The following is a 25,670-nucleotide window of genomic DNA, read 5'->3' on the forward strand; positions in this document are numbered from 1 at the left end:
CTAGTTCCTAGGAGTTCTTACAATAAAAAAAAAAATAACCAAAACTCGTTTCGGCAGTTAATTAGCTAAACACAACTGCCACAACTTCCAATAAATACAGAGCAGCCCCAAACCACCCGCATTTGGAGTCCTCCTTGGAAAAGGCGTATCTAACTCCTGGTTGTTAGAAAATTCTGTACCGGATAGCAGGAGTTTCCCCATATGGTATGAAGTAATTAGAGCATCAGAGCGTTTAACTTGCCCTAACCCCAGCTGCTTGCTCCGGAGTCCAAGCAGAACCTGTAATTAAAATGGCATCAAATGACACGTGACCAGAAAGACGTGACACCGGAAGCCCTCCCATGGGCAAGCAGACGAAGAAACGCAGTCTCGGACCTAAGCCCCGGGGAGTGAAAAGCGCACCCACGGCTTGTTTTGCTGGCGCGCGAGGTGCCCGTGGGTTCCGCTCCAAGACAGGCGGCTCCCACGCGGTCTGCTGATGACCCATGAAGGTGGACGTTTCTGTCTGGCGCACCATCCCCTTCGCAAGCAGCACGTGACTCCCCGCAGCAGCTCCGGAGCCTGCGGCACGGCTGGGCCCTGCGAGGGCAGTTTCACCGCCGCCACGCGGCCCACGCGCGGCTTCTCCCCGTGTCTGGTCCTTCCTTCGCAGGCCGCTTGTTTGCTTTGGCTTTGCTCGTGGGGGAGGGCGAGCGGGACTCACGGCAGGGAAAGGAAGCGGTATCCACGTCCCACTCGGGGTCGCGCGATGAGCAGACGGCACTCCCCACGGTGCCCGCGGAGCCACCCGCCTGCCCCCGCCGCCACGAGCGGCCCGGAGGAGGGCCACGCAGCTCACAAGTGACGACGCTCTGCAGCAGCCGGCCAGCAGGGCACGCCGCGGGGACGACGAGCGATAGGGATCGACGCCCGTGCGTCATGACGCACGTGCGCGCGGGAGGACGTGAGGACGCAGGCGGGCCGTAGAGAACGTGAGTTTCCGCGTCTGTTGGGCTCTGTTCGCAGCGTGGGTTCTGCGCGGGGCTGTTAGGCTCTCCTCGGGGCTGCGGCGCCGGCGGCGGGGCGGAGACTGCGGGGCCGCCGGCCGCGTCCTCTCGCCCCGGACAGGGTTGGGGGTAGGGGCCGCGGCGGGTCGGGGCTGGAGGCGCAGCCGCGGCATCCTGGGCAGACTCGGGGTGCGGGGTCGGGGCGGACGTTTCTTTAGAGCGGCCCGACGGGGGTCGTCTTCACCCCGGGCACCGGGAGGAGCCCGCCCGCGGCCCTCGGAGGCTGGGGCGAGCGCCGCGGGAGTGTTACAGGGATGGCGTGTGAATGCGGAAAGTTGACGGCGACGTTACATCAGCACCAGCTTTCGCTTTCAGGCGCTCGCGGAGCGGGGGCTGCCTGTTCCCGAGCTCGTGGTGCAGCGCACACAGCCGTCGCCCCAGTGGCGAGTGGCTGTGTTTTTCTCACCCGGAAGGAGGAAATCCGCGTCCTGAATTTAACCCTCTTCTGCCCAGACCTTAGACAGCGTCTCCCAAACCGACTCACGGTCGCTTTCCAAGACTCAGGGTGCTGTCATGACAGAGCCGCTTATGCGTGTGGTCCCTTTGAAGAATCAGTGACAGCTAGAGTTTCCTCTCTGTGTGCTTTTAGTTCTTGGGAATGGCCTCTTAAAAAGTCTGTCTGATGTCTCAAACTTATATGTCTTTTTGTTTTTTGTTTTTTGCCGGTTCTAATAAACTTCTAAGACTTAATTTGCTGCTGGCATGACAGCGCTTGGGGAAGAGGGGATCTTGCAAAGAACAGCGCTCCCTGCGTTGGGTTCCTGACTTGTCCCAGGACTCCTGGCGTCAGCATCGCCCCGGAACTTGTTGAAAATGAAAAATCGGGGGTCTTCCCCCAGACTTAATGACTCAGAAGTATTTTAACCAGGCTTCCACTTCCCCGCAGGGCCCCTGGGTGCTCAAGTTTAGGAATCACCGGCATAGTGGTAACAACCCTTTGGGCGTCACGGTGGAATTTTACAGACTGGAGTGGATCCAGGTGCGGCCTTTCTAGGTGTAGGGTCTGGGGCAAGTCACAGGTGTCTTCATAGGGCTGTCCCTGTTCAATGTGAAAATGCAGGAAAAGTGTTTAACACCAGCAAACGTAGAAAACTGTCGAAGATGAGATGTTATTTAATAACCTTTATATAAAATAAGAACATAGATTTTCTTGGATTCATCCTTAGGTTAGACCTGAGTCGCAGTGCATGGATATTGTGACCACTGCTTAGAAGGCATTTGATTTGTTTATTTCTAGATTCCCAGTTATATTCTATTATCATCAAGGTTGTTTATTGGAGGCAGGATGTTCAGTTAAAAGTTATAGCCACACATACTGACTAATACTAGTCCTGTTGTGGCTGTCAGATTTTTAAGAATCGCATTAGTGATTGTGTTAAAGGGTACTTGAAAATTTTTCAGCTTTCTGTTCTGTTCAGCTTAATTACACCCTTTTGGTGACCCAGAATTTGGTAAAGAAGGTAGGGTGGAGAACTGACCAGAGGTTAGCCTTACAGCTGAGAAGTATTATGGAGCAATGACTTGCAAGCAGAACACAAGGCTGAACACGTTTCCATCCTTATCTTTCTTTCCCACATGTCATAAAGCTCAACGATAGCAGAGAAGCCCTCATCGTACCCGCTCTCCATAGTTGTTTTTCTGGAAGCATCACAACAGTTGAGTAAAGTGGGCCTGCTGCCTGTTGTTTTAAAATAATCAGTTGCAGTGTTTACTCAGTTTCCCTTCCCTTTCCAGGGGGCCATAAAGGGGGGAAGAGAGAGAGAAATATTCAGGATTAGAAGCAGCTGCCCTGAAACCTAGACTCATTCCGATGTTGAGAAGGGTCAGTGCCACACTGTGGCCTAACTGATGGGCTTTGCTTAAAGCGAGCTGCTCCCAAGGCCATGCCATGGCCGCTAGATATTGTGGGTGAGAGAGTTTTCCCTTTGGATATCAGCCTGTATTATAAATAATTTGGGGCATGCTGCCCCATCGTAAAGCATTCGTTTTCCAAAGGCCCCAAGCATTTTTCTTGTTCTCTGTCTCAGAGAGGCAGATACATGTTGCAGTGGTTTGTGGGCAGGAAGACCCTGCTTTGAACCCCGCCTCTGCCACTACTGGCTGTACCCATCAGACAAGCTAACGTCCTCCCAGTGTTAATCGCCTCTCCTATAAAGTAGGAGTCACGGTGTGGGGTTGCCTCAGGACACTGAATAAAATGAAATAAGCTGCAAAACGTGTCCACGAGGTGTCAGGCGTAGAGGTCCAATAACGACTACATGGTGGACAGTGGAAAAGGTAGTTGCCACCTCAAACCTAACTCATTCGTTTCTCCTTATGAATGAGGTAGTTTTGTTATTACCTGACGCCCTGCCTCTCTCTTTAAACGACCACGTATGCTGAAGTGAAAAGCCGAAGTGTTCACGTTACTGAGAATCAGACAAAGCAAACGCTTAGAGAAAGTTAAAACTTTAAATCTGTTAGGAAACACTATTTTCAGTTTTCTCACCGTACAGAGCAACTTCCATAAGATTTTTGGGGGTGCTAACTGGAAGGTGAAGGTCAGGGGTTGATTAATATTTATGGATCCTCAGTTAATGGGGACAGTCACTTAGAGAAGGGAGCATTATGTAAGAGAAGATGAGACCTCACTAAAAACATGCACCAAAGCCTAAGAAAACACTGTTAGCTCTGAAATGGTTATTATTTTTCAACATGGATGTTTAATAATAACAAAGTGAAAAATTATTCCCTGCTTAAAAAAAAAATGATAAAAATTCTTATTTTTAAATTTATTTATTTCTGTTTTTTTAGGGAGAGGGGAAGGGAGGGGGAAAGAGAGGGAGACGTCGATGAGCACAAGAAACATCAGTCAGTTGCCTCTTGTATGTGCCCTGACCGGGACTGAACCCGCAACCCGGGCATGTGCCCTGACTGGGAATCAAATTGGAAATCTTTTACTTTGCAGGATGATGCTTAATGAACTGAGCTGCACTGGTCAGGGTATTATGTAGTTTGGTGTACATATACTAAATATAAATATGTAAGCATTGAAAATACTTGAAACATAGCGGGTCATAATTTTCTTTTCTTTTTTTTTGTAATCTTCACCCATATCCTTGATTGTTTTAGAAGGAGAGGAAGGGAGGAGGAGAGAGAAACATTGATTGGTTGCCTCCTGTATGCGCCCTAGCCAGGGATTGAACTCATAACCTAGGTATGTGCCCTGACCGGGAATCAAACCCGTAACCTTTTGGTGCATGGAACAACACTCCAACTTAGCAGCCCAGCTAGTGCCATCATTTTGTTTTGTAATCTGTGGATGGGGATGAATGTATATCCTTATGTAAAGTTATTGTGTGTATGTATACGTAAACATTCTTAAAAAAAAACATTAAAAAGATTGAAATGATGCTTTAAAAATATAGATTCCCTTCTATGCTGCAGCCATAGTCATCTACGCGGTGGGTCTCACCTTTTTTAGCCCTAGTTAGCAGAGTCTTGCCTGTAGCGCTCAGGAGCAGAGAACACAGTTGCTCTGCAGGGACACACTGAGGAATGTCCCTGAAACCTAGGGCGTCCAGGACATTGGTTGTGAAACTCTTCATCTATGGGATAGAAATCCTCAGGAGATGAGTTATACCTTAAAAAGTCATGGCAGGAAGAATTCTTATGAGTGAGAGTCACAAATGTGTTCTGAAGACAATGCAAAACGTTTTCAGCGGTGCTAAACATGTAGTATAGCTTCTCGTGCAGAAGAGCGATTATTTTACAAAAATAGGCGTCTGTGCACATTTTTTTGAGAAGTCATCTAAGCTTTTTTTTTTTTTTTTATCCCTCCAAATATGACAGCTGCATCACTGTTAAAGCTATTTAATATTTTAACTGGCTGTTGTTTAGCATTACAAATGAGACAAGGAAAAAGATTCAAGGAGTCAGTGGAAATACATCACTTGTGTTTACCGCCCCTTGATTTTTTGTTGTATGAAAGCAGCTGGTTTGCATTTATCTGGTCAAGGGTTTTCCTTGGAGTTAATTTTTAGTTAATAGTGAGCTTTCATAAGAAAAATAATTTCAACTGCCAAGTATTTGTTAGATTGTTATTAATTAGCGGCAGTAGTAATATTGCATTGTCTTTTTCCACACATTGAGAAGGGTTTCCTGGTGACAGCTGGAGTGTGGGGGAGGGGGAGTCACTTTCAATCAACCAGCTGCTCTGTGTATTCAGACAAGAAAACGTATGAAATTTCTGAGAAGCAATAGACAGTGTGCAAGAACCCTTTGGGGTCTAGATGATCGCCAGCTAACCATGGATGCGTTCAGGCTTCCGTGTTGGTGTTATTTACCACCTACTTTCTTGGACATTGTCACATGCACATCGTGGTTATAAAGCAGTAAAGCTTAGTTCCACAGGGGGAAAGGCTCGTTACTTTATGGAGAGGAAGAGGGACTGGAAAACAAACTCTGGAAGGGTGCTACGTGCATTCCCGTAATATGCTATTTCTTTGATTCTTCACAATGACTCCAGGAAGTAAGTGAAGTTTTCCTCATCAATGGATAAAGAAACCGAGCAGGACTGATTATGTGATTTTCCCGAGGTCACGTACCAGGAAGCAATGGCATGCAGATTTGACTGCAAATCTGGCTCCGGCTCAAGGAGTGTTGTCATTGAAACAACAGCTGTTTCTCCATGGTGTTAATTCGCTTATGCATTTTTAATTCAAAGTCACTATATCAGGATAGTTATGAATGAAATTTATATACATATTACAATGAGTTCAATTCTATTTAAATAATATATAAGGGTGTGTGGGTGTGGGTGTGGGTGTTGGCAGGTATCCTAATTTGGGGTTTTTTCCCCTTAAGGAAAGTGTCTTGGGCAACGCTGTGAAAGAAATTTTGCTGCATTTTTTTATGCTACAAATACCATCATTTTGCAATTATGTGTGCAGTAATGAATCAATTGTGATTCTAAGTTTGAACAAATGTAGGAATAAATACTGTGCACACTGCCCATGGAGCAGAAGTCCCTTCATATCAAACTATTTCAAGATTTCCGCCTTTCTTTCAAGGTATGTTAATTTTGTATTAAGAAGAAACCTTATAGACTTCTAAATTTCCAGCCTGTAGCTGTGATGTCACCACGTGATGACTTGAAACGCATCCTTTTATTTTTGTGAGACGGCTTCACAGCTTTTGACCAGGAGTCTCATGCGCCGTTTCATCTCCCTCCGCGTTGCCCACAGGATAGTGCCTGTCTCAGTGTTTTCTTTGTTTCTGGCCCCACACCTCATACAACACTTTAAACTTCGTTTTGCTGTTTTCTAAACATCCCGTGCACTTTTACAAATAGTTCTGTTACAGTTCTTTATCCCACTATAATGTTGCTGTTTGTGTGTCTGCTTCTCTTTCGAAGCCATGGCTGTTTTTCCCTTCGTGCATATTATTAAATGAAGGAATACAGACCGTGAGATATAAAATTATATGCTTAAGGCCTTTATTGCTATAGTTCCACATTCATTGGTTTTCTTCTCTGGGCTCATGATTAGAGAAATATAATGACTTGTGTCTGTCAGTGCATTGCATGATGCTGAAAAATGAAGAGGTAAGTCTCTCCAAAGGGAAGCATGCAGCACACTTCCATAATCCTTCCTGAAGGCTGTGAGTTAGAAGAGGCTCCCATTCACTTTTCTTTCTTTCTTTCTTTCTTTCTTTCTTTCTTTCTTTCTTTCTTTCTTTCTTTCTTTCTTTCTCTTTCTTTCTTTCAGCAGATGAATCTAATTGACTAATTGTGTAAAAGTTCTAGCCAGAAGTTTTCATCAAGTGATAACACCTTATTAAATGTTTACACCTGTCTTATTTTCAGGGAAGAGCAAAGTCAGGGAGTACGATGTTTTGAAAAATCACCTCAGTAAGTAGAAGTGTCTTTAAAACGTTAAGTCTTGTATAAATAGAAGACAATTTTAGGCCATTGGTTTTTTCCTTTTGAAATAACATTCTTCATCCAGTGTCCAACTTGAGACACTGAGTATGTGACTGAGGGGACTTTGTCTTACTTATGTAGAAGTTACTCTCGCACACACTCACAGTCTTAGTTAGCTCTGTGCACTCTTTTTTTCTTTAGGGCATGCCTGTAGCAGACCTTTGAGATACTGCTTCTGTACCATTCATGTTTTGGTTCTTCTCTGGGCTAGAATATTGTGCTCGGTAGACAACGAGAGTTGGTGACGCTTGAAATAAACTAAGATTTGCTTGCCAGCCCTTGGCAAATGGTTAGTGTTCTGGGTAGGGTTCTTTGACTGCAAACAACAAAAACTAAGTTTACTAGTTTATCCAAATCATTTATTCCAGAGCAAGAGATTGGACGTGTGTGGGTAAGCTCAGCGAATTGATGGAAAAACCGAACCACCAGGACTTGGTAAAGGACAGCAGCTTGGCGAGCTCTCAAAGTTTGGGTAGACTTGGTAGATCTGGAGAATTCTTTATGTTAATGCTCTGAGTGTCAGCTCCAGAAGTCGTTGGTCTTCGTGTCTCTACACAAGTTATAGATTCCAGTGAGAGAGTTATTATTCCAGCTCTGGTCACTGGCACTGTTGACTGCCGGTTTCTCTAGGACCACATCCAGTGGGGAGGGAGGGTGGTTCCTGTTACTGAAAGAATGAGGGATTGATGCTGGGCAGGCAAAAAAAACCCGAGCTCTCCCTACCACCCGGTAATTAGTGGATGTCCTGTGTGCTTTCTGGGAACATAAACAGCATCTCTGAAGTCTGGCATTGTCTTCTCCCTCTTGACTAGTTCTTATGCTGGCAGGATTTCAGTTACATAAATAATTCACTAACCATCCCTACACAGATTAATTTCGAATGTGATGGCTATCACCTTTTCATTGATTTTACGTAAACAAACTAAGAAATCTGGCAGGAAGCAAACACGAGAGTGGAATTACTTAAACCCTCCTGAAGGAAGAGACAGTGGGGCGCTGGCCTCCACGCACCCCACGCTTCTGCTGGGGTAAGGCCCTACATCTGAAGGGCTGTCAGTAGAGGAACTCTAATGAGCCCTCATTACACTGGAACTTGTAGTCTGTGAGAGAAGGAACAGGCTTATGATTGATATTGGAAATCATGCGTGGTGATGGATCAGAATTGGAGCTGGCACTAATTCACCTCGTGTGGGGCACAAGTCAGGACTATGTATGAAATGCCGTCTTTTCATTTTTCACGTATAAAGATAATCTAATGATTTCTGTTAAGGCAGTAACACTTTAAAAAGGAAGGAAAAATAAAACTTTTGTCCCGTGGCATAGTCAGATTTTTTAAAATCCTAAAATGGAAGCTCATTAAATTCTCAAATGTAGTGATAATCTAAAGATAATCTTGACAGAAATTTTAGCTTGACATTTTATTATAAAATTTATTGTAATTAGAAAACCATTTTTACTTTCATGTGTCTTCCACACACCCCATCATATTGTTTAAAAAAAAAATGTGTGTAATTGGATCACATGAAGCAATTTAACAATGTGGGATCATAGAAAGCCCAGAAAAATGCTAATTGGTTACTAAGTTATTAAAATTCTTTAAAGCTATTTTAAAATTTAATGTTAAGCCTTATTTTAATTTATTTGTTTACATGGGTTAAAGACATTGCATCTCCCAGTTTGTGATTTTACATATATATGTGTGTGTGTGTGTGTGTGTGTATAATCTCCATGTAATGCCATTTAATCCTCATGACACCAGGTGAGAAATGACAGTTGAAGGACTTTCCTGAGGTCCCCCAGCTGGTGTACCGTGAAGATCTTACCAAAGGCCAAGCCCTTAACCGCTGTCCTGCGCCACGCACGTTAATATTGCCAGCCCTGTGTGTCATTGTGACAAAAAGCATTGGGAAAATTCTTTTCCCTGAGCCCATCTGTTTAGCCCAGTTGCCTGCCCACTTCTTTATGTTCAGAAACTGTTCAGATGTGTTGCCGTACCTGTCACCTCGGGCCACTGTGGCTGTGACAACGGCCACAACCCCTGTCCCGCAGCCATGCGCTCTGTGAGGCCCCTTTGTCCTTTATGCCTCAGAGCAGCCTGACAGCCTTTCATGTTGAATCCAGCAAGATGGCTTTTTTTTTCTCCCGTTTAACAAAGCTGAGCGTTGCTTTCTAGGTGAAAAATAATTAAATGCTTTTAAAGATGTATTTGATTAACAGCACGCTGATCTGTGTAAATTAATTACAACCGTAATGATGTCATAGCCTTGTCTTTTATTATTAACCAGGTAATTGGTCAGCAGTATGGAAGCTCATTGTAACTGACAGTTAGTGGTTTGACCTTGTACGCTGTCCAGAAGGGAAACATGCACAGTGCATGTAAATTCAGTTTGCGCATGGAGCTGCGTGTGTTGTGAGAGCATCTGATCTTGCTCTTATTTTTCCTCTTTGCTCCTTTGATGAAATCGGTATATTCTAACTGAGTATCAAACTGAACTCCCATACTTAAAGCATCCAGCCAAGCACAGATGTCTGTGTCACTGGGTAATTACGATCCGACAGGAAACCGTGGCACATTTAGGATGTATAGTCAAGTAAACAAATGCCTCAAATTTAATGAATCTTGTTTTTACGTTCCATGTGAAGGAAGGCAAAACAACTTTCGGTGGCAAAGATGTAAAAATATGGGTGTGTTTCATGGGTTGAGAGAGAATTCATTCCTCTTATTCTAATTTGTCCGAGAAAGTTCAGAGGATGAGGCATTTTAAATACTTGAGTGATGAGAGCCTCTCACTTTGGTGACTTCGGTTAGAGGGTGGGATTGTCGTGGTAAATATGGAGCAGAAGTGGTATGATAGGGGCTAAGAAGCAGCGGGTCCTGGGTATCGGCTCCGCTCCCTCCTGCACACTTTATACCAGTGGTAGGGTCAGCCCTGCTGGGAAGTGACAAAGGCGTTCCTGAAGTCACCATTGCATGCACGGTCGGGCAATAGCCACAGAGCTTACAGAGAGCATGGTGTTAGGAGTAAAAACACACAAAAAAACTGTCAGTGGTACCTAAAGAAAAAAAAGAGGAACCTAATAAAAATGGTAGCACAATCTCACATGTTAAATGATCAAAAAACACATCAGCACTACAATAAACATGGCGCTCTCCCTTCAAAAAGCACCGCACGCTGCTTGTGGAAGTGCTGCTCAGAAGGATCTCAACTTGGGAATTGTTGTCAGCGGAGGAAGCAGGCTTCCCCAGAAGCAGACGGCAAGTCATAGCGGCAGACGTGGATGCGTGTAATTCATGACACACTCTGTGAACTGGGATGGCCGATTCGAGCAAACATGTCCATTGTGTGGATTTCCTTGCGGCTTGCTTTAGCTGGGTACAGTTTTCTGCATTCATCCTGCAGATGAAATGAAGCATCATCAAACGCTAATTACGCATTATGCTCAAACTGTTCCCTGATATATTAATTCCATTTAAACACATTTACTTGTTTCAAAACAAGCACCACAGCAGAAGTGATGGAGCCCCATCACGGGGAGATGCTGGCAGAGCTGCCCGGGCCCTGGCCCCCCATCCCGGCCCTCCCGCCCGTAGTGCAGTCCCACAGACGTCTAGCCTCAGTACCTGCAGGTCTTCACCTAAGTGCTCTCTCTGGACCCTGACACCTGCTTCGCCTGCTACGGCAAGCCTCAAGCGACAGAGAGTTCAGGCAGACCCCTAGCCTTTGGGGGAGAGCACCGAGGCATGACTCTACCAGCTTCCCGGGTTCCCAGCGGGGTTATGCTGTAGTCACTCATAGTGATGGCTTGCTTAATAATTGCACACGCTTTTGCTTGCCTTGGCTACCCCATCGTGCTTCCCACAGCCCAACCAGGGTATTCGTTGCCTCCCAGATAAATTGCTTGCACAGAGATCCTTGTCTCAGAGTCTGCTTCTGGGAAAACCCAAGCATATAATAATAGCAAGTAGCTACATTCATCGAGGGTATGCTGACTGAATCCTCATACCAACCCATTTTACAGTTGGGGAAACACTCATGGCTCGATGCATTTGCCCAAGAGAAGTAACACAGCTAATCAGTAGACCAGCCGTCTTAGCCATCCCTTGGCACTGAGCGAAGACCCAGAGGCAAACATGATCTGATTGGGAAACTAGGCATAGGAGAGTAATAGAAAATAAGGTTAAGTATGCAGTGTCTTCAGTTTAATTACTGGGGCTTCGGGGGGCCTTTAGCAAGGTCTCTTATCCTGCCATTACAAAGCTGCACAAAGGTTTTTTTTTTTTTTTTTTAAGCTTTTTTAGCAGCTGCTTGAGTTGGGTTTATGAAACTGGAACGTCCCCACCTGATTTGGACATTTGCACTTCAAAGTTTTCCCAAAGATAGGGAGGTGCAGAGAGGAAGCAGGCCTGGCTACCCTCCTAAGGGGCTGTCATCCTGGTCTCTCATGTGGTTGTGAACTATTCTGGGCAGTCTGTAGGGGAGGAGAGCTTCCCAGGGTCCCCCTTTCCTGATGTTCTTGTCCCTGGGAAATCCAAGATAAGACGAAACAGAAGCCCTGCACCTGTGTGTGATTTTCTGAACACTTTCCCTGATCCCAGTGAGGACGCTTGAAAGCCATGCAGCAAATGGGCAGCAGTAAGTGGATAAAAGGACGTGTGTGCACAAAGGCTCCTGTTGACTCCAGAATCTTCTCTCAGACTTGTCTGGTGACTTGGAAGACAAGCTGGGATAGTTCTGTCTCTGAATGTAGCCTCTTTGTCAACCGATGGGGGTTAAGCATTGCTGCCTCTCTGATTATGTGCAGGGAATAATCGGAGCAACTTCTGAACGCCTTTGCAACAAGGAACAGTTGTGTGCACTTGGTCCTTTTCTTTCTCTGAGCCTAAAAACTCTGCCTGGCCTGATAGATGCTCAGTATGTTACTTTGCTGACCGGTCATATTGGTGACCTTATTAAAATTTAGCATCTTGTAAGCTAGAAAGTTAAGCTTTTTTCCACCAGGCAGAGTTGATAGATTTCTTTCTGTCTCTCTCTGCAGCTCTACATCTCTTTCTCCATCTGTGTCTGAGTCTCTGTGTTTGGAGAGAACATTTCAGTCTTCAGATGAGACTTCCACTTCCTGAGCTTCCTGGGCTGTGCAGCATCTTAATCCAACTCAACCTAAAGAAATGGGCTGTATAGGAGTTTGATGATCTTGCACATTCAGGACCTCCAAGCTGGGGCAGAACCGGCTGGAAGGAAGCGCTCCCTCACTGGGGAATCGTCTCTCCGGTTCATTTTAACCCTCTTTATGCTTTTTACCTAAAGTTTTCAAATTGTCGGGGACCCCCAGCAGATTGCTCACCCCCAGCACAGCCTCGTCTTTTCCTTTCACTTCAGCAGAACCCCTAGTTCCTTGGAATGAATTAATCATGGGTCTTTATTTTCTTTATGTAATTCAACTGACATTAAACTGACACGCACAGGCTGGCGTTGAAACTAGTTGAGAGCATTTCGTAAATCTGCCATTCCTTTTCTGAGTCCCTTGCCTTTACCTGAAACCAGCTTGTTATTCCCTAGCCCCCCCACCCCCCCCCGCCCCCCCCACCCCCCACCACCTTCAGCAGCTCTTCCTCAGTGTAGTAGCAAAACTTGATCTTAGGTGTGGCAGTGTTGGTGACTTTTTGTTTGCTTGGTTTGTCTTTTAGTTCTTACACCTTTCTACCTCCTTCCTAGTGGCAGGGCCAGTGTGGAAGCTGAAGTCTTATGTTTAACCTTGTGCCTTTGTTCCGTGCCACAGTCCCTCTTAGGTGAAATTGATCCAGCCTTCTCCAGCAGCAGTCCATCAATCTTATTGCTTCCTGGATACTGTTAGACTCTGTAGGGTAGAACTAACTGCTTATCAAGACCCGACTTAACCGCTTCTTTTGCTGATTCCATTTATTGTCTTGGGAAGGCATTTCTGTGGCTTTAGAATACTCGTAGGTGATTGTATCATTTGAAATCACTTTCTTGTATTTAAGCTTCTCTTTTCATAGCTACCCCCACCCCGAGTTTTGCCTCAGTAATTCTTGCGTGTACAAAATAGAATTTATTAACATGTCTGTATGCAGCGGCTCCAGGAATTCTGGTGGCTCCAGAATTTTCGTATCTGTGGGACTCAGACATAGAAATCTGGCTGGGAATGGGTTGCACAGTCAGGACCGATGGCTAGGGGGCTCGCTGTGCACCTCTCCTGCTGTTTTTAATGCGAAGGTACGTTAATTTGGGGTGTTCGCGGGAAGATGGATTCTGAAGTCTTACTGCTCTCCCCCAGTGGACGGTGGCTACCTATTTCTGGACTATCCAAGTCCTAACCATTTTTCCCAGCCTCACCGACATACCCTACTGCTGTTAGCAGCTTTGCCGTCTATGTCCTAGAAGGTCTTCATGTTGATTTGTTTTCTAAGAATTTTACTTCAAGATATTTATGTCCTGCTTTTGCAGTCTTAAAAGTATAATTCTTCCCTTGTAATATTTTATTCTAAAATAGACAATGTGTTTTCACTGGGTTTCATAATTTCCAAAAGCAATATTCAACTTAAAATGCATTGCCCTACCCTACTTCTTTGGTAATATCTTATTTTTTATAAAAGGAACTCCTCTGATAAATGGTTAGTACTGAAATCTTTGCACTTTTAATCACTTTTTTCTTACTTGTTATTACTCAAATTAGTTTTGATTAAATTTTACACCATGTATTACAAGTAAAGGTCGAAGTAAAGGTGAGACGTTGTTTTAGTCCCTTTTAGTACTTAAAAGAATTCGCTCGAATTTGAGTTTACCCTCCAGGGAGCATTCATAGGAATAGAAAGTAGCTGACATCTTGTCTAAGGGGTCATAGTCTGGTGTCTTAAGTTAAAAAATATTGGCTCTGCTGAAGCAGCACTTTGAACTACTTCTGTCCTGCCTGGAGATCACAGCCTGGAATTTCAAAACATTTGTATTTAACCACTTATAGACATTTGAGACATTTGTTAAATGCTGTGGAAGTACAGACCTTGGCTTTCTTAAGTGATGGACAGGCAAGACTGCTGGGCCTCTCCCAGGCAGGGACAGTGGCAAGGTTTGCAGCTGTGACAGACAGAGGTGAAAGGGCTGGACAGACAAGCAGCACCATCTGGCAGGAATCACTGCATATGAGTCCCCAGAGTCCAAGTCTTGATCATTGCCATCAGAGTTTCTTTACCTGTAGGACAACGTGGAATTCTAGTCTGTCTTATGGCTCCGCTCCAGAACTGTTGAAAGGATTTCCACCGAATGGGGCACTTAACGTTTGGAATGTCCAGACTTGCAATAGGTCTAAGCCACGGGATGTGTGTGTGTGAAGTTCTCCGTGGTGGCCTCTGGTGGTGAGGGTGCCCCATGTGGCTGGCCATCTGAGGAGTGGCCACACTTATTTAAGCACCTTGGACAGAGAAAGCTGAGGGCTGACATTTTGAATATCCCCAGAAAGTCTCTAGGGCAGCTCCATGAGCTACTTCTCACGTGGACAACTCTATTGAGCATCCTTCAGGATAGGTGGCAGGACAGGTAATGATTTTCTTGGCAAATGCTGTGCAGACCAGCTAGTAGATAATATGGAACTAATATTGTCCTCACAGGATTGTGAGAATTAAATGACACAAATTGCATATAACTCCTTTGTAAACTATAAATAATTTCATAAATATTAGTTATTATTGTGGAAGGTACATAAATATTATATAAGACCTTAGATCCTAGGCTGAAATGCTTGGAGTTGATCAGATGGTAGTAAAAATTTTATTATTAGCTAATACTGATATAGTGCTGATTATGTTCCAGGTATTGGTCTATATGCTTTACATACATTAACTCACCAACCGCACAAAGCAGGTTTATTATTACTTAGCATCTGTTTTATAAATGAGGACGCTTAGGCATGGATTGATTGAGAACTTCCCCAAGGTCATACAGTTCCAAACTAATGAGCCAGAATTTGAACCCAGGCCATTTGGCTCCAGAGTCCATTCTATTAACCATGACACCGTTCAGTGTTATGGTGATGAAGTCCAGAAAGCTGTTATACAAGAGGTGAGCAAAGCATGATGGATTATGGACAGGGCGTAGCATGATGAGACTGGATTCTAAGCAAATGGAGTCAGGCATTGTATAAAGTGCACTGCGGGGAGACTGTCAGGTGACAGGGCATGGTCCTTGGTGGGGCGTGTCACCACGGAACAGATGCCCTTTCAATGTGTGCGCACTTCTGGAACTTCCTTATACGTCTGTCATTTTAGTGATCTTACATCCTAATCACCAGAGGTCAGCTATTCTACTCCCCCATGGATGGCATTGGTACTTAAGGCAGGATGGACAGGGTCCCACTAAAGTAAGGATCACTTTTTAGTTTTCATTTAGGGAGATGGTATAGGAGGGGGGAAAAGGAAGTCTTGTGTCTTAAAAACTCTAGGTCTGGTAGTTCGAAATCAGAGGCATTGATCCAGTTGGCTGTAGGGAGATAGTTAATGGTCGTGTTCAGCCAAATGAGTCAATTTCTTACGTGGTTATAACAATGAAGGGTATGAATGTGGGGGACCACTGTATAAATGGAGGTCTCCGCAACTCTCAGAAGGGAAAATGCTCTCAATTCCCAATTTCTTTTGGAACAGACTCCAAGTTGTAGATAGTTCTATGAATAGATACTAGAATGTAATTACTGAGAGTGGCATAATATTCATAAAGACTGGGTTCCCATTACCTTCTTAATATAATTGGATTCCCATTTTCATTTTTTATTCATGAAGTCAGTCTCCATTCATTTGATAATCTTCCACGAGCACAGGGCCCTTATGGGCCTCTGGTGAGGATTCCACCCTGCACCCCCAGGACTCCCCATTTACTTATCAACTCAGGTGGTTGGTGCATTGTGGTAGACTGAACACGATGTAATGATGGGATGCTGTTGCATTTACTATTTAAATGTTAAGTCTTAAAATCATAAATCACAAGTTATACATATAGCTGTGTATTGCATGTAACAACTATGTAGTGCACATAAATTGTATAACTTTTTTGAAATGCATTCATGTATTTGAAAAGAGAAAACAAATTACTTTGCAAGTCTTTTGTTAATAACTTGTTTTTCATTAAATACAAATACGTGTTATACTGTACAACTTTTTTTCATTTTTGAACACAGTCTTGAAAATCTGCATTTTGTAGTTAGGTTCTTTGTTGGCGGGGGGTGGGGGGGGCGCCAGGGAAGCTAATACCTTTTGGGAAAATTAAAATTATGGTAAGCAGTTTTATTGGGAGAACAAAGAATTTTATTGTTATTGTGATGGACTAAAATGTTCTCACCTACTGGTCCGATGGTAGCAAGCTGAGAAAATAATTTCTTTTGTTTGGATTAGAAAAGCCATGAATGATAAGATTCCTGAGAGAGTCACAGGAGAAGAAGTGGTCCAGTTCAGTTCATTCCTAAAGAGAACAGATGGTACTGAAACAGAACAAGAGGGAAAAAAAATCTAGAGTTTTGTGTGTGTGTTTTGACCGACTTCCTGTGGTATTTATGGAGCACTTATTTGTTGTCCAGCTCTTATAATTTAAAAAGCAGGGGAAGTTTTTATGTTCAGCATGAAGAGTCTGCTATTTCCATAGCGTATGTGCTTTGTTTGAAGCAGTAAAGCACACTAACTTATCTGTTTCTATCAAAAAAATGATCTTGAACTATCTTCATTGAATGTGTTGGTCTAAGCCCTACCCCTGCTTTGAACTACATTCCAATTCATATGCAACACATCACAGGGGGATGGGAGTGCTAAAATCCTTGCAGTTTAGCAGGGCTGATCTCTTTGTAGTTTCATTTTTCTTTCTGAAGCATTCTTTTGACCCGAGTTTGCTAAACTATGAGAGAGAGAGAGAGAGAGAGAGAGTCTGTATGGTTCTGTATATTTGGTGAGCATGTGTATTTATATTATTACATTTTAAGCAATGAAAATTTAAACATTTGCTCACCAGTAGTCATTAGGGGCATGTAAATCAATGCCACTTTACACCCACTAGGGTGGCTATAATTAAAAACTGGATAAAAACAAATATTGTTGGAGGGAATGCAAAAATAATGCAGAAATTTGGAAAACAGTTGGGCAGTTCCTCAAAGTTAAACATAGAGTTACCATACAACCCAGCAATTCTACTCCTCAGTATATGCCCAAGAGAATTGAAAACGACATCTATGTTCCTAAAAAAAAATTGTCCACGAATGATCCTAGTATCATTATTCACTGTAGATGAAAAGTGGAAATAACCCAGGTGTCCATCATCTGGTATATGGACAAGTACAGTGTGGTATATCAATGTAATGAAATGTCATTCTGCCATAAAAGTGAACTATTAATACATGACACAACATAGATGAACCCTGAAAACGTTATGCCAAATGAAAGCAGCCAGACAGAAAAGGCCACGTGTTATACGATACTCTATATATGAAATGTCCAGAATAGGCAAATCCATAGAGGCAGAAAGTAGATTAGGGGTTGCCAGGAGCTGGGGCAGGGGGTGGGGGAGATTGGGGGTGACTGCTCATGAGTACAGGGTTTCATTTTGGGGTAATGAGAATGGTTTGTAATTAGAGAGTGGTGTAGATTTCACAGCAATGTGGATGTACTAACAAAAGCACTGAATCATACACTTTAAGAGAGTGGGTTTTATGATATGTGAATTATATCTCAATTTAAAAATAATACAAGCTTTAAGCATCTAGAAAGTCGGGCATTAACAAAGTATTAAACCTGAGTGATTGTTGGCCTTTGATAAATACTTGCCAAATGACTTGAACAGACCTACTTTCTCCCCATGACTTTTTAAGGAATATACTTAAAATATATGGAAATATTGAATGAAATTTACCAAATGCATGAAAACTATGGTAGTAATGGCAACAACATTAATATCTCAAATATGGGCAATAGACCTTTTCTTGACTCTTAAAGAAAAACACACAACTTTTAAAAATCTCAGTGAATAAGATTTGTTGCACTTTTAGTGATATGGAAGGCTGCTTTTAGAATAGCATTCAATTATTCCCATTAAGACTGTACTTTCCTTCTGTGAAATTAATTTGGTTACTATCAGATGCAAAATTGGAAATATAATTTATAACTGTTGTATATTCTTGCAAGTTAATTCTCTGAGTTGTTCTTTTTTAAAAATATTTTTTATTGATTATGCTATTATAGTTGTCCCAATTTTTCCCCCTTTGCTCCTCTCCACCCTTCCCTCCAGCAATCCTTCCCATTAGTTCATGTCCATGGGTTGTGCTTATTAAGTTGGCTTCTCCATTTTCTATACTATTCTTTTCATCTTCCTTTCTATTTTGTACCTACCAATTATGCTTCTTGATCCCTGCACCTTTTCCTCTATTTTCCCTGTTCTCCCTCCCAGCTGATAACCCTACATTTGATCTCCATACCTACAATTCTGTTCCTGTTGTTTATTTTTGTTTTTTAGATTCAGTTGTTGATAGTTGTGAGTTTTTCATTTTAATGTTCATGGTCTTGATCTTCTTCTTTTCCTTAAGTAAGTCCTTTTAACATTTCATGTAGTAATGGCTTGGTGATGGTGAACTCCTTTAGCGTTACCTTGTCTGGGAAGCACTTTATCTGCCCTTCCATCCTAAATGACAGCTTTGCTGGATAGAATAGTCTTGGTTGTAAGCCCTTGCTTTTCATCACTTTGAATAGTTCTTCACGCCTGCAAAGTTTCTTTTGAGAAATCAGATGATAGGCTTATGGGAACTCCTTTATAGGTAACTCTCTGCTTTTCTCTTGCTGCTTTTAAGATTCTCTATCTTTAACCTTTGGCGTTTTAATTATGATGTGTCTTGATGTGGTCCCTTTTAAGTAAAACTTGTTTGGGACTCTCTGTGCTTCCTGGACTTGTATCTCTATTTCCTTTGCCAAATTAGGGAAGTTCTCTTTCATTATTTTTTCAAATAAGTTTTCAATTTCTTGCTCTTCCTCTTCTTCTGGAATCCCTGTGATTAAAATGTTGTTATGTTTGGAAATATGCCAGAGGGTCATTATACTATCTTTTTTTTTAAGTTCCTGTTTCTTCTTACTGTTTTGGTTGAATTCTTATTTCTTCTTTATGTTCCAACTCATTGGTTCAAAACCTGGCTGCCTCTCCTCCACTGTTGGCTCCCTGTAGATTTTTCTTTATTTTACTTAGTATAACCTTTATTTCTTCCTTTATGTGGTTGCCATACTCAGTGAGTTCTTTGAGCATCCTGATCACCAGTGTTTTGAACTCTGCATCTGATTGGTTGGCTATCTCCATTTTGCTTTGTTCTTTTTCTGAGGTTTTGTTCTGTTCTTTCATTTGGGCCATATTTCTTTGTTTCCTCAATTTGGCAGCCTTCCTGTGTTTGTTTCTATGTATTATGTAGAGCTGCTTTGATTCCCTGTCTTAGTAGCGTGGCCTATTGTAGAAAAGGCACCTGTAAATTGTGTGGGGCAGAGCCCTAGGTAATTGCCAGAGTGGGGCAAACTGCTTTACTGCTTTGTGGCTCTATTTGGAATGAGGGATAGATGAGGGGACAGTGCCACTGCCTAGCTTCTGGAGGTTTGCCTAGCACTCATCCCATTTCTAGTCACTTCACCCACTTCCTGTATGTGACTCGCACCCTTCCAGCTGTTGCCCTGGTTATGAATCCCAGAGAGGGTGGGTTTGCATACGTTCTAAGTCTATGCAGGCCCTTTAAATGGAGTCTCCTGAAAATCTGGCAGTTTCTTCCAATGCCCCAACCCCTACTGGTTTTTACAGCCAGAAGTTATGAAGATTTATTTTCCTGGTGCTAGAACCCTGGGCTTTGCAATCTGGCCTGGGGCTGGGGTCACTCACTCCTAAGTTATCCCTCCCAATTTTTATCTACCACATATGACTGTGGGACCACCCATTCTGCCGCCACCATTGTTTCTCCCCTCCACACTGAGCCTTTGCACCTCTCTGCATGTCTGCACCTCTGCCTCTCCTACCCGCCTGGATGAATGTGGCTTCTTTATATCCTTGGTTGTCAGACTTCCATTCAGCTCAATTTTCTGTTGGTTCTGCGTGTTATTTGTTTTGAGGTCTACTTGTAACTCTTTCTGTGGAATTCCTGAATTGTTCTTGAATATTTAAATTAAAAGTTGAGATATATACCTCCCTGGTAAATTATAATCAGGAAAATATTTCCTGCTTTGTAAGGAGAATTGAAAATCACCATAATTAGTTTCTTTCATTTTTTTTTTTTAATAAAACTCCTTTCTCGCACCCTTGAGACACATTGGTTTTCCAAGTTATGAATTCAGTTTCTTTTGTTTGTTCTAGCCACTTAGTTTTTCTTATTACATACCTGTTAAATTTTTAATTTCTCATTAAAAATAAATATGGCTAATTTTCCTATCAATATTTCAAGACGTCTTCCATTTTTGTCACAGCCTTGATATAGAGTTGTCCAGTGTGTATTACTACATAATTAAAATGTCATTTTTTTAAGTCAAATAGCTTTGACAAAACAGCCTACTAATACATTTTAAATGGATCAGAGGTTAATTTCTGTAAAGTTGAGATAAATTTTATAAAAACTTGTTCCAGATCTAAAAATGGTAAGTAGGACAATATGTGTAGTGTTCTGGGGGAGGTTGCCACAACTGCAGGATAAATTACTAGAGATAAACATCTCGTAAGTATTCAGACCTTTTCAGTCAGTCTCGTTTATTGTGTGATGAAGATGTATTGTATTAAAAAATGCAAATACATCTTGAGTTATTGAGCAAATACTTATTAAGCATTGACTTTATGTCAGTCACTGTGCTAGGCTCTGACTATTAAGTGATGACCAAAATGGGTAGGATAATTCTGCCCTTGGCCATTCATGCTGTAATCCTGGAGCTTCTGGTGTGGAAGCGCCTGTGTGGCTGGAACATAGTGACCGAGGCAGAGGCCAGCATGAGGTGAGGCCAGAGAGGTGGGCAGGGCATTAGTAATCACAGTCGTTTAGTTATGGTGAAGAGTTTGGTCTTCATCCCAACCGTAATCTTAAGCCAGTGAAGGCTTACTGCAGGGGAATCCAACTGCAGCTTTGTAAATATTACTCTGCACAGTGGTAGGAAATGGTTGGTGGATGTAATAGGAGAAGCAGAAGATTCACTTAGGGTGTTTGTTGTAATTCAGGCAAGTTATGACAGTGGCTTAGACTAGAGCAGTGGCCCCAGAGTTAGAAAGAAGTAGATCAGTAACAAACTGGAAGAATTAACTAAGCCTCGTGGATGGGTTGTGGGGATAGTAAGGTGATGAGGGCCCAGGATGTGGAAAGGATGTTTTCTGCATCTCTGACTTGAACAGCTGACTACCCGAGATTCCATGTTCTGAGATGGATGGGGAACACACGGGAGGAAGAGCAGACTTGAAAGAGATTGTCCAGTGTTGTTTGGGGCACATTGAGTGTGGAGGAGAATGTATTTATGAAATGGGGTGTGCAGGGACTAGCCTGCTCTTCCTTGAGCTACGGTAACTGGTTTATGGTCCAGGTACAGATTAGAAGAAATAAAATCACTTTCCAAACCAAACACATTGTACTAGTTTCCAGCTCATACATAAATTGCAATAATCTATCCTGCCTCATTTCTATGTATTCAATGCGCAGGACAATGTAAATTCATTTCATAGTCAACACTTGCATATTGTCATCTGTTGTCTTCTCTTTGCTGTTCTGAGCCCACAAGGTCAAGTTACAGAATTGATCTTCACATGTACCAGTTGGATTTTCTGTTACCTAGTTACAGGCTGCATCCCTGGCTTTGGGTGGCTGACTTAACCTACTAGGAAGGAAACTGGGCCATACACAGAGCTGGTACGAAATAGTAGCAATTAACCTTTACTACTTAAAACTCACACTTATGTTCTGCCTACATGGATACTCTAGTGGCCTTCAGGAGAGCGGAGCCCAACGTATAATGTGCTTCTCATGTTGGCTGTGGTTATCGCTCCCTTCACATTAAGTCTACATTTGTTGAGAATATGAACCACATCATTTTATTCATCTTTTGATACTCTGCAGCCAGTGTGTTTATTTCCTTCAACAAACAGAAATAGGCCGTTCGGGGGCAGGGGTTGTAAGTGTTTTGTTCTTTGCTCTCCCTCTAGTAACCGGCATGCATTTGGCGCCTAATGTTCATTAAACAAATGAGTGATGGGAGCAATGCTATGTGTTCATTCTGTGAGAAGAGGGACAGTTCAGTTTCCAGAAGCCAGAGAGATCAGGCAGACTATGTACTTCCTATAAGAAATATGTCCCTGAAACCTACAGAGAAATCAAGGCTGAAAAGTATAAATTTGGGAATTACCTGAGAAAAAGAATCATAACAACCGCGAGAATGGAATTCCATGCGTGTGTGCAAAAGAGAGTAAGGGTAGACAAGAAGCGGAAAGCTTCTTCTGCCTGCCTACTGACCCGTATTTGCACGAACAAGGCTCTTCCCTGTAAGGACTTGATTCTTTTGATATCTTGCATCTTTAGTCTGTGTCCCTTTCTTTCCTTGCTTTTTCCCATGAGCATAAGCCAGTTCCTCACCAAAGCAGATGCCTTCCATATTAGTCAGAATTGCTGTGTAACAAACCTCTCCAAAAGCATCATTCATTTGGCTCACTGTTCCGTGAGCCAACAAATTAGTCTGGGTGCCGCTGGACTCACTGGTGCATCTGTGATCAGCTGCTGGTCACCTGGACAGCTCAGCTTCTGGGCATTAGTGGTTGCTGGTAGCCATCAGGGTGACTGGCCACCCTGGACTTGTCTTGCTTGGGAGGGTTTTGACACAGAGTAGAAGCCTAAAGATCATCTTGAGCCCTCGATTCAGAACTCATGGAGGTCCCTTCCTCTGCATTGTCAGGGACGCAAGTCACAAGGCCAGCCCAGGATCTGGGGTGAGAAGCAGACTGCTGAACCCTGGAACTCTTCTTTGTCTCTGTTTCCAGTTCACCCTTCAAGACCAGGGACACATCAGCACCTCAGGCTGAATCGTGTGTCTAGGGCCTGGGTTCTGTCTGTCACCGTGTTTAGAACATTGTGTGGCACTTTTTCATTTGCTTCTTAGTAGAATGTGAGCACGTTAAAAATGGACTGTGTTTCAATCCAGGATTTAGCTCATAGTAGGTAATGTAAAAGCTGAAGTTTTTGTGAAAATAAAGTATTCCAGGAGTTGATACCTGTCAACCTTCAATAGAAGATACGTTTGCACTTTAAAACTTGCTTGTTGATGTTTAAATACTTTGGAGCAGACTCTATGTGAAATATCAAAATTGAATATGTCTTTGAAAAAATGAAGGGGGGGCAGAGGGGCAAAGAATCCTGACCAGCATTCTGAGTAGAAATCATTATTAAATATTTATGTACTATCTTTGTAGATTACAAGTTTGCTGAAAAGGAAGATGAGTCATATTTTCATGGGGTATTTGTCAGAGAAAGCATATCCATCCACTAGCCGGTCCATTGGGACTTGGGATAAAAAAAAAAAAGCTCTATTTTAGAAAGAAATATGAAGGAAGACACTAAAAATAAATGTGGCTGATAGAGGAACACTGTGATATACACAGTGTAGGCTCATCTTTAAGTGAGTAGCGTGTCTTCCATTGCATTCATTCTTAACCGATGGATTTTTCGTGTGCATTTTACTTGATGTTTTAGGCTCAGGTGTCTGTATATCCCCATCACTGGGTTGATATCTAACCATGCAGCGGAGATCAAGAGGACTTCATGCTGGGCTGCTTCTGCTCCTTTCTCAAATCTTCAATGTTGGGATCAATAATATTCCGCCTGTCACCCTGGCAACTTTGGCTGCGAACATCTGGCTCTTCCTGAGCCCTCTGAAGCCGCTGCGGAGCGCCTGCCTCAGCGTGGAGACGTGCTACCAGGGGAAAGACTGGCAGCGCTTACTGCTCTCCCCACTTCACCACGCAGACGACTGGCACCTGTATTTCAATATGGTCTCTATGCTGTGGAAGGGAATTCAGCTGGAAAGGAGACTGGGAAGCAGCTGGTTTGCCTACATCGTCGCCACATTCTCGCTGCTCACCGGGGTGGCGTACCTGTGCCTGGAATATGCTCTCGCCGAATTTATGGATGAGCCTGGCTTCAGAATGAACTGTGCTGTAGGTTTCTCAGGTAAGGCAGGCAGACCGGTTTCTAAGGCAGCATGCGTAAGGACAGTCGGGGAGGCGCGGCTGCTGTCCTTTTATAAGGTGTGGGTCCCTGGCTGGTGGAGGAAGTGAATTCTGGATGGGAAGGGGCTGCTGGGGGACTTGTTTTAGAGAGAAAGCTGATTGGAGCCCAGAAGGGACCTAGATGTTGCTCTGCATCATTTACTCTTGGACACTTTGGTCTACAGTCTGCTTAAAGGGAGTTTTGTAGAAGATGCGATGCAGGAAATATGCACTGGCTCCATCACGCCCCTGGGACCAGGTAGAGACCCACAGGTGTATTTGTGATGGAGAGTTTGGAAAAAGCTGAGCATGCCTCTTACTAACTTTATTAAAATAAATGCTTCACAGCCTACCACAGCATGCCCGCCATGTTTTAGGAGCCAAGATAAGTCACTCCATATGACTCACGCTGTTTAAGTCATATATCAGGCTCACAGGGGGCTGGCGTTGTCTTAGTTTTGTAGATGAGGAAGCGAGGACTCAGAAGGAAGGAAGCTTGCTCAAGGTTGCACACCTAGGAAGTGGTGGCTGGGATTTGCCCCTAGTCTATGTGACTTTAACCATGTATGGCATCACCTACCTCTCCCTTTACCCCTCACGAGTTCTTTTTTTACATGTATGTCGTAGGATTGAAATTGCCATCAGCGTTTAAATTAGGCGTTCTGAAAATTGGCATGTGAAGGGGAGGAAGGAAATAGTCCTGAAACAGAAGAAAATCTAACCCTTCCCTTTACTTTCCCTTCCCTCTAAGATGTACTCTCATGCATCTAATTGTGGGAGAAGAAAGTATGTCCTGCCTTCAACATGTCTTTCCATAGAGGTTAGAAAATACATGTTACTTACATCCTTTGTTTCTATTGACTTAAAATTCACATGGCATAAAAATTAATGATTTTGAAGTGTACGATTCAGTGGCATTTGGTAGTATCGCCAGTGTTTTATCCCCGTTTTATGTGTTATACACGTATTTAGCAGAAGGCCAAAGTCAGTCCAAACTTTTGTGTTAAGAAACATCCAAAGAATGATCGCTGTGACCATTGTCTTTGCACTGAATGCTGGGTTGACTTATAAGGAATAGAGCACATTTCAAAGTAAAGAGTTGGATGTAGTCAAATGATCGTTTTCACATTCAGCTAGTTTTCTTTGTACACGTTGATTATCTCCACATTGGGGTTATTGATATCTGTATGTTTTTTTCTTCTCTTGTAGGAGTTTTGTTTGCTCTGAAGGTTCTTAGCAACCATTATTGCCCTGGAGGCTTTGTCAACGTTTTGGGGTTTACTGTGCCCAACAGATTTGCTTGTTGGGCAGAACTTGTGGCTATTCATTTAATCTCGCCGGGGTAAGTGTTGATTTATTCTTAGAGATTACAAATGAAGAACTTGATGTTCTGTGCAAGAGGAATTGGAATAATAATGAGATAACGAATTGTTTCTT

The 25,670-nt window shown here is 43.1% G+C and overlaps 1 protein-coding gene across 1 annotated transcript in view; it reads left to right on the plus strand.

Annotated features, from left to right (window-relative positions):
* The first annotated feature begins 913 nt into the window (after window positions 1-913).
* The window catches only part of RHBDD1 (rhomboid domain containing 1), a 104,639-nt gene continuing 79,882 nt past the window's right edge, over window positions 914-25,670 (plus strand). Inside the window, exons 1-3 of the mRNA XM_090288419.1 lie at window positions 914-971; window positions 23,719-24,195; window positions 25,443-25,575. Coding sequence (XP_090144545.1) covers window positions 23,763-24,195; window positions 25,443-25,575 — 566 coding nt within the window. The 5' untranslated portion in view covers window positions 914-971; window positions 23,719-23,762. The remainder of the gene's footprint in view (window positions 972-23,718; window positions 24,196-25,442; window positions 25,576-25,670) is intronic.

This window comes from Furipterus horrens, unplaced genomic scaffold (genome assembly GCF_987537825.1).
Source record: "Furipterus horrens unplaced genomic scaffold, mFurHor1.1.pri manual_scaffold_1, whole genome shotgun sequence".
Classification (NCBI taxonomy): Eukaryota; Metazoa; Chordata; class Mammalia; order Chiroptera; family Furipteridae; genus Furipterus; species Furipterus horrens.